Below are 8,317 nucleotides of genomic sequence, written 5' to 3'. Positions count from 1 at the left end.
CCTCTTTGGAGATGTGTTTTAGGAAAGGATCCACCCACCAGAGCTCTGTCCCAGGGCTGCCTTTTCTCCCCAAGCGCCACCTCACAGATGCCTGAAGCCAAGTGAGATGAATTCAGCCCTAACTGGCAGTTATAACCTAATGATGGAAATCACGTGGCAGCGTTCCAGGAGGTATTGGCAATTCACAGAGTTCCCAGATTCTTTTTTTAAACCATCTTTTATGATTTATGGAGGTCAATTATATAAAGCCCATCAGAACACAAGAAATGTTTAAAAATGCTGCATTAGAGAGACATTAATGTTAATCCTCCTGAGGTGGTAATGGCTGTAGCCTTCCCAGCCTGCTGCTCTGCCCTGCTGTGTAATGCATCCAGTTTTTCTATTTACAGATTTACAGATTCTATTTTTGGTGTTAACAAAGAATATGAGCATATGTATCAAAGACTGTTCTCATATCATCTAATTATAGTACTGCTGGCAAAGTAATTCTGGAAAGTGCCACTTAATTAAATGTAAGCATTAACTTTTTCCTGATAGTTTATCAGAAACAATTAGACTTGAAATATGCGCAATACACCTAGAGTTTAAAACTTTCAGTAAAAGCATTAAAAGCACAAAATAACCCAATTTCTCTTGCATCCTCCAGTGTTTTCCTGCTGAGCACAACCTCAGTTTTCATCTGTACAGTGTGTCTTAGGTAATCTAGAGGCTGCAAGTTTATCTGGACTCCTCTTTGTGTGCAAAAAGCTGAGCTAAGAGAATGCTTTTGAAAGTAGTTAAACCACTTCAGCATAGTTGATGTTTTTGCCAGTTCCTCCTGAAATATCAGATGTATTTTGCTGACTATTTGAGGTCTGCACACAACAACCCAGGAACTGTTGGGGGCAGTCAGACAATCTCACAGCTTATGCCAAATGCTTATTCTTTGCAAGGACAGCTTGATCAGCGTTTATGTTCATTAACTTGATCAGAGATATGCTTTTTTGTCCATGTGACAATGTGAAATATTAGTTAATTCCATGTAATTTTTCATCAATAGCCAGATAGATCTACCAGATAATTATACCTAAAGTATCTCTGCAGAACTTTGAGCTCTGCTGCTTTTTACCTGAAAAGTGAAGAGGGGAAAAAAGAAAAACAGAGCTGCAATGAAAATAATTCTTAAGTAAAGATACAAGGTCTAAAAGAAACAATTCCTTCAGAAGGTTTGTTTGACAACATACAGCAAAACTACGTAGCAACTGAGGAGAGATGCTTTTCCCAGGTCTAACATTTGGGCAAGCAGCAGTAGCAGGAGGATCTGAAATAACACCATCTGGTGAATGCCTGTTTCTTTCTTCAGCAATCAAGAACTATGTGTAACTATAAACAAGGAATAAAATAGAAATAATGCAAAACTACTTTTCAGTTAAATGTTACACAGAATGAACAAACAGCTGCTCTGGGAATGCAGAAAAGAATGATGTTAAATATAGTAGGAAATTTGAGCATGCTGCTCCTATAAATACATGAACCAACTTTGCACACAGAATTTATGATTCTGCAGAGCTGTGGACAGGGAAGCTTAGGCCCAGACTGGAGAGCAACTATTCTGGCAATAAATGTAGCAATGATTTAACCATCACACAAGGAGAGCTCATCCCTTGACAGTGTGAAATCAAGCTGCAGGACATCTGTGCCTGCCTTTATGTCCCATTTTTTGCCAGTCAAAATGCCTATGTTTCTCCTGTTTGACAGTCTGATGTGATTTGCTGAATTTTGGGCTACTCAACCTTCAGAAGACAGTCAAAATACAGGAGTTTGCACAAGAGGTTGCACTTTGGTGTTTGATACTGTTGGTGGCAGAAGCAAATATACATTTAGGTGATATAACGTTAATCCTGTGGTTTTTATATCAATATTTAGCATCCCATCTGTAAAAATTTGTGAAAATAACTCAGAGCTCAGTTTTTACAAAGCCTGCTATTTTACATTGGTAAGAGTTTTGCAAAATCCTTGAAAAGTCAAAGCAGAACTGGAAGTTGAAAAAGCAAAGCCACAAAATCTTAAATCCAACCTTACCTGGTAAGTGCCACTGATTAACCACCACAGGAATCTGGTAAGGAAGAGACTGTCACTTAACTCAGTCCCCAGTCACATCAAACTCCACAAAAGGTATTTTGAAGATGCTGCTGGGGTCACTAACAAGGCAGAGCAAGAAGATTGATGTTTTGGAGGCTGTGCCATATGAGGAGAGGCTGAGAGAGCTGATGCTGTTCAGCCTGGAAAAGGCTCAGATTCCTTAGTACTGCCCCACAGGACAAGAGGCAAGGGGCACAAATTGGAATACAAGAAATGTGTTTAAACCTGATTTAAAAGGTTTTATTGTGAAGTTAATTGAACACTGAAAACAGATTGCCCATAGAAATTGTGGATTCTCCATCCAAGAAGACATTCAGAACTCCACAGGTGAAGGTCTTGCAACCTGCTGTAGGTGACCCTGCTTTGAGCTGGGGGTTGGAAGAGATGATCTCCACACATTCCTCCTGACTTCAGCTATTCTGTGTTCTCTCTAATGGATTCAACTTGTGTAACTTCATGATCACTTCTTGCCTTGTTTTGTCTCTCTACACACATGAGAAATTTAATGCCCTTTCCAGAGTACCAGATACATACTGAAAAACAGGTCAGATACATGGGCATTTGTCTTTTTATTAATGTTGCAAATTAGGAGATGCCCTACAAGAGGAGTTTCCTGTAGTTTTATGTCTACCACATTTTTAGTAGCAGGTAAGCTGAAGCATATATGCTGCTATTTCTTAACATTCAAAAATAAATATGCACCATACTAACTTTATAAATATTAAAGTAGAACTAAAAGTGTATTTAGCAAAGAAAATAATAAATAAGCAAAGGGAAGCAGATAAGTCTAATTATTAAAGGAGATAAAACTAAATTGCACGTTCAAAGGAGCCCACATGTACTAGAATTCCAGAAACAGTTGAAAGAGACATTTTTGTGTTTGCTGACAGAAATTTTTGTGTTTGCTGAAGAGTAGCATTCTTCACTATCAATTACAGCTTCTCAGACTTCTATCCATGGAGTTTTATTCTTTCCAAAGATTCTGAACAAGTTTTTACAAATCAGAGCAAGTGCATTGTTTGAAAGACACCCTGAAAACAAAGGTAAACCTCAGAGCTGCAGCATCCTTGCCAGAATGGGAAATCACAGCTCGAAAGCTGAAGGGTAGGAACCATCCCAAAGCAGCAGAACCACAGGAATGTTTAGGTTGGAAAACAGCAATGACTGAGCCCAGCCATTAACCCAGCACTGCCAATCCTACCACTGAACCAAGTCCCTCAGCGACACATCAACAGGAATTTTAAATTCCTCCATGAATGGTGACTCCAGCACTGCCTCGGATGGCCAGTTCCAACAGTACTACCTTCAAGATGAACAAGCAGTTAATATTACATTCTTTTAGAACCTAATTAGTACCATCCGTTTTTAACAAGAGAATGCCCAATTTACTGCAAAAATTAGTGTTTCTACAGAGTTTCAATAAAACTCAAATTATTTTATTCACAAAAGCAGAAGTCAATAAAAATATAGATATCCTGATCAATTTTACAGACCATGTTCTTCTCTCCTTCACTGACAGGCAAAAGCATCATGAAAAAAAAGTAACAAGCATTTACATCACAAACCATTATTAACACAGATGTGTGTATATGAGCAAATATTACAGGTCCAACAAACATTCCTTTTTTTTTTTTCTGTGCTATTGTGTTTTTCAGTGGTGAATGTGTGCTGTCTCACTGGTATTTAACTAAGTTTTTGGTAGAAACTGAAATGTATGAACTCACTGCATTCAAAGTGTTTTCTCTGAATTCCAAACCCCTTTATAGGATTAAATGAGGATGTTCATGCTATATTACTGAAGTGATGCGGGAAAAAAAAAAAAAAAGAAAAAAAAAAAGTCAACATTGCTACTAACAGAATCAGGAAGCTCAGGTTTTATTATTTTTATGGAGCACCTCCCTAAAAAATACCTGAAGATACCCACCTCATTCAAATCCAACTTCTGTCAGCTCAGTGTTTACACAGGGAACTGGAAGAAAATCTTTCCTCTTTTGAAGATATATAAATGTTCCCTAGAAATCAGTTTTGTAATGTTTATATAAGTCTGGCTTTCAGGACCATGATGGAAGACAACAGAGATTAAAGACAAGGCCAATTACTCCTGGTTTGGTTTGCTGTGCCTTTTTTTTTTTTTTTTTTTTTTTTTTTTTAATCCACCTAATAGGACTGAACTCCCATCTGGAAAAACTTTCATTGAAATAAAGAGACCAAGTGCTAATTTTATGTCTTTATTCCACTTTTAACACCTTTGAACTTTGTAGAGATGAAAAATTTGTGAACTCTTCCATCATACAGACCTTGACAAAAATGTTTGTAGAACAGGTTACAAAATTACAAACCCAAACCTACTTTAAAACAAAAACCAACCAGAAAATGCTTGCTTTTTCAAAAAGCAAGTAATGAACTAGGAGGAAGAAACACTGTAGTACAGAAACTTACTTTATGGAAGGGTTATCTTGTACAGAAACAAACCCCAAACTCATAATTATTACTGCTATAATTCTGATGATCAAATTTACAATAAAATTTCAGATTGCTTGTATGCAGAGTGCTCCTGCCTCTGCCTACCTCAGCCCTGGGCGCATCACCACCGGGGAACAGTCTACTCTTCCTTTAAAATCCAGAAAATCCAGTTTCATATAGAAACAATTCTTGCTACATAAGTGGTACAAGAGATCATTTTGACCCCCTGCTCCTCAGGACATTACTGTTACTTCTCACACCTTTATCTCCTGTTCCTTAAAATATCCAGCAATAGGTCATTGAAAAGCAGGAATTCGTGCTTCCAGCTCTGCCAACCTGAAAACAGCTGGCAGAGCTGGAAGCACTGGTTGCCAAAGGCAAGCCCCACTCTCCTCTCACTGCAGGATTCTGAAGGTGGGGAAGCTGCACAGACCTGCAGCCTGTGCCATGAAACACAAGGGCTCTGTGCCCTGCCTGTGCCAGTGTCACACTCCATGGACAGGATACACAGACACCACCGAGCGCTGCAGAACGAAGAAATGAAACATCAGAGCACTGCCAGCAAACTCACGTTCTCTCCTGAAGGTTCCTGCAGCTCTGTGATTGCTGCAATCACAGCTCTGTGCAAGTCACACTTCCCCCAGCCTACCCTCCCTGTGGCACCCTCTGCTCTCCTGGCCACAGACAGCAATAGTGGGCACTGGCTCCTTTTCAAAAGCACAAAGTGGACAGTACCAGTCACCAGTACTTGGCATGACTCCAACACAATCTTCAAAATACAAATATTTAATAGAAAAATTTAATTTAATTTTACAAAATACAGATACAACACTACTCAATGTAGCAAAATAATGGAATTGAAAAATAATTTCAAAATATTTAAAGCATTAGGTTCTAAAATAAATAATGCTATCTAAAAGAAGTGTTCAGGTTTTGCAATTAGGAGGAGGCAGTTTCACTATTACTGATCTCTTCAACTTCTTTACAAGTTTCATAATTTATGTAGAAAAATATACAAGAAAAGAATTTGGGATAAAGAATAGGTTGAGCATGTAACATTTAACATAAATAAAAAGCCTAAAGCAAAACCAAAAAGAAAACCAATCATTTTATTTCTGTACATCAAGACTACAAATAGTATTTTAACACTTCATTTATTACCCAAATTAAGAAATTATACATTTTTATATGGTTACTAGTAAACATCTTAAAACCACTCAGTTTCCCCACATTTAAAAGGATATTGCTGGTTACTGCTTATTAAATAGGAAATCCAGCAGAGTTTCCAGTAACAGCAAAATATTTTTTTGCATAAGAGATGAATACAAATTTGATTGTAATTTTGGATTATTTAAAATATAAAAGTGAAGTTCAGAGGGATGGACTGATCAATCTTACAGTCTGAACTATAATTCCTTTTCTAAACTCACTGGAGTTTGCATATGAAACCCTACGATGTGCCTACTATTGGAGGATAAGCTCCTTCCATATGAGAGCAATTTTTTACCCAGATATCAAATTATATTAAGCAGCATATTCCCACTTACTTTTCTCGGCAGAAATACTGCAGGGAAATGGATATAAAAGCTGTTTAATCACAAAAAAAAAAGTTAATTTGTTTAGTGTCTACGGCACACATACGGTATTTAAGATGGGAAGAAATAATAGGGAAAAGGAATGTGAACACCACAGGCTTCAAATATAAAAGATAAAGCCTGATAACTTTGGTTCAAATAACTTTAATAATTATTACATGTATATTTTTCCAAAGTGGTGACTTCTATATGTACTGTATGCAATAGGAGACTGATTCATTTAAAACCAACCAACCAATCAACAAACCTGTACAGGCACAAAAGACAGAAACAGGACAGAGAAAACCTGGAAAGTCACATCCATTCAGAACAGTGTCCAAGTGATAATGATGCAGCAAAGGTTGAACTTAAAATAATGCAAATCTGTTTTCTTCCAAGTGTTTCAGAAAGCACAAATGGAATATTACACCCATTTTATCTCAGTGTCTATCATCTCGAGGGAAGGCAATATGAAACAAAATCAGTTCTGCAACAACTATCCTAGAATCATGGACTATGCTGAGTTGGAAGGGGTTGATCAGGATCATCCAGTCCAACTCCTGGTCCTGCACAGGACACCCCAAGAGTCACAACAAGTGTCTGAGAGCATTGTTCCAACACTTCTTGAACTGTGGCAGACTTGGGGCTGTGACCACTGCCCTGGGGAGCCTGTTCAGTGCACAACCACCCTCTGGGTGAGGAAACCATTTCATGATACCCAACCTGAATCTTCCACAAATCCAGTTCCATGCTGTTTCCTCAGAGATCAGAGATCAGTGCCTGCCTCTCCTCTTCCCCTCACAAGGAGCTGTTTCTGCAGTGAGGTCTTCCTTCATTCAGTCTCCTCCAGGCCTTTTTTACTTTTTGCACTTTATTGTTATTAACAATATCTCTTTACCAAGCCCTTCACCACCCTCACAGCCTCCTCTGGATGCTCTCTAATGGCTCAAAGTCTTCTTTATATTGTGGCACCAAAATCTGCCCCAGCACTCGAGGTGAGGCTGCCTCAGTGCACAGCAGAGGGGACAATCCCCTCCCTTGCCCAGCTGGCCATGCTGGGCCTGATGTCCCCAGGACAGGGCTGGCCCTCCTGGCTGCCAGAGCGCTGCTGGCTGGTGTTCAACTTGCCATCAACCAAGACCCCCAGGTCCCTTTCCACAGCTGCTCTCCAGCCTCTCATTCCCCAGTCTGTCCCACAGCCAGGGCTGCCCTGTCTCAAGTGCAGAACCCAGCAATGGCCCTGGTTAAATTTCATATGGTTGGGGATTGCCCATCTCTCTATGATTTGTAAACAACTCTACAATGTAAGTTGTCAGGTTGCCAGAAATGAGCATTTTCATCCTCTCAGTTCTGGGATAGCTGCAAACATCTGCTTGCCTTCCTTTTAAAAGATTAATTACAGGATGTTAGCCCTGTCTCGTCCCAATGCACCGCACAGTACACAACTTTATTGCCAGTTTGCAAAATTATTTATGTTTGAACAGCACAAAGCCAAAGCTTCATCTTTGGTTAATTTCACTGAGATGTCACTGTTCTTTAAATGTGCTCTTTCTTCACATTAACACAGAAATCAGCCACACTGCACACAGCATTCATTGTTTTGAGTCATAAAGCAGTGTCAACGCAATATTCAGTAATGGAAGCTAACTAAGAAATCCTGTTTAGAAATGAAACCTATTTGAGGGCATTTGGTAAGACACAAGAGCTGCAGAAACATAGACAGAATTCCCTTAAAACTGCTTGGGTATGGGTGCTGCTTATAGAGTAGGCACTGGTTCGTTCTTCTGCAGATCATCTGGATAAGCATGGGTTGGACTCAGCTGAGTTCAAATCCAGCAGCACATTCAATGGCATAGAGGAGCTTGCTTCGCATCAGATTCTCGTCATAAAACTCGGGAAGCTTCAGCAAGTTCATGCAGGTACTGGCAGTAGGCAGCCTGTCTAAATCAGATCCTCCGTTGTGAATGCAAAATGCAGGATATAACTCCTGAAGATGCAACCAAGACAAAAAACAACCACATATCAAAAATAGGTATACAAGCCAAAACCTACCCTGCAGCAGCTGGCACACATCTCTACAAAGTAAATCACGAGGTGAAAAGCTGTCACAATGACACTCAAATGGCATTTCTGTCATTCCTCATCCACTCTTGAATTAC

At 39.3% G+C, this 8,317-nt stretch overlaps 1 protein-coding gene across 2 annotated transcripts in view; it reads right to left on the bottom strand.

Moving 5' to 3' along the window:
* Positions 1 to 5,673: 5,673 nt before the first annotated feature.
* The window catches only part of UBE3C (ubiquitin protein ligase E3C), a 69,790-nt gene continuing 67,146 nt past the window's right edge, over positions 5,674 to 8,317 (bottom strand). For both annotated transcript variants that reach the window (XM_002190902.7, XM_072925318.1), the window contains one exon: positions 5,674 to 8,145. In XM_002190902.7, the coding sequence (XP_002190938.1) occupies positions 7,975 to 8,145 (171 nt within the window). In that variant the 3' untranslated portion in view covers positions 5,674 to 7,974. The remainder of the gene's footprint in view (positions 8,146 to 8,317) is intronic.

Source organism: Taeniopygia guttata, chromosome 2, assembly GCF_048771995.1.
Source record: "Taeniopygia guttata chromosome 2, bTaeGut7.mat, whole genome shotgun sequence".
Taxonomy (NCBI): Eukaryota; Metazoa; Chordata; class Aves; order Passeriformes; family Estrildidae; genus Taeniopygia; species Taeniopygia guttata.
The sequence above is the reverse complement of the archived record's forward strand: the minus strand, read 5'-3'. Positions and strand labels throughout refer to the sequence as shown.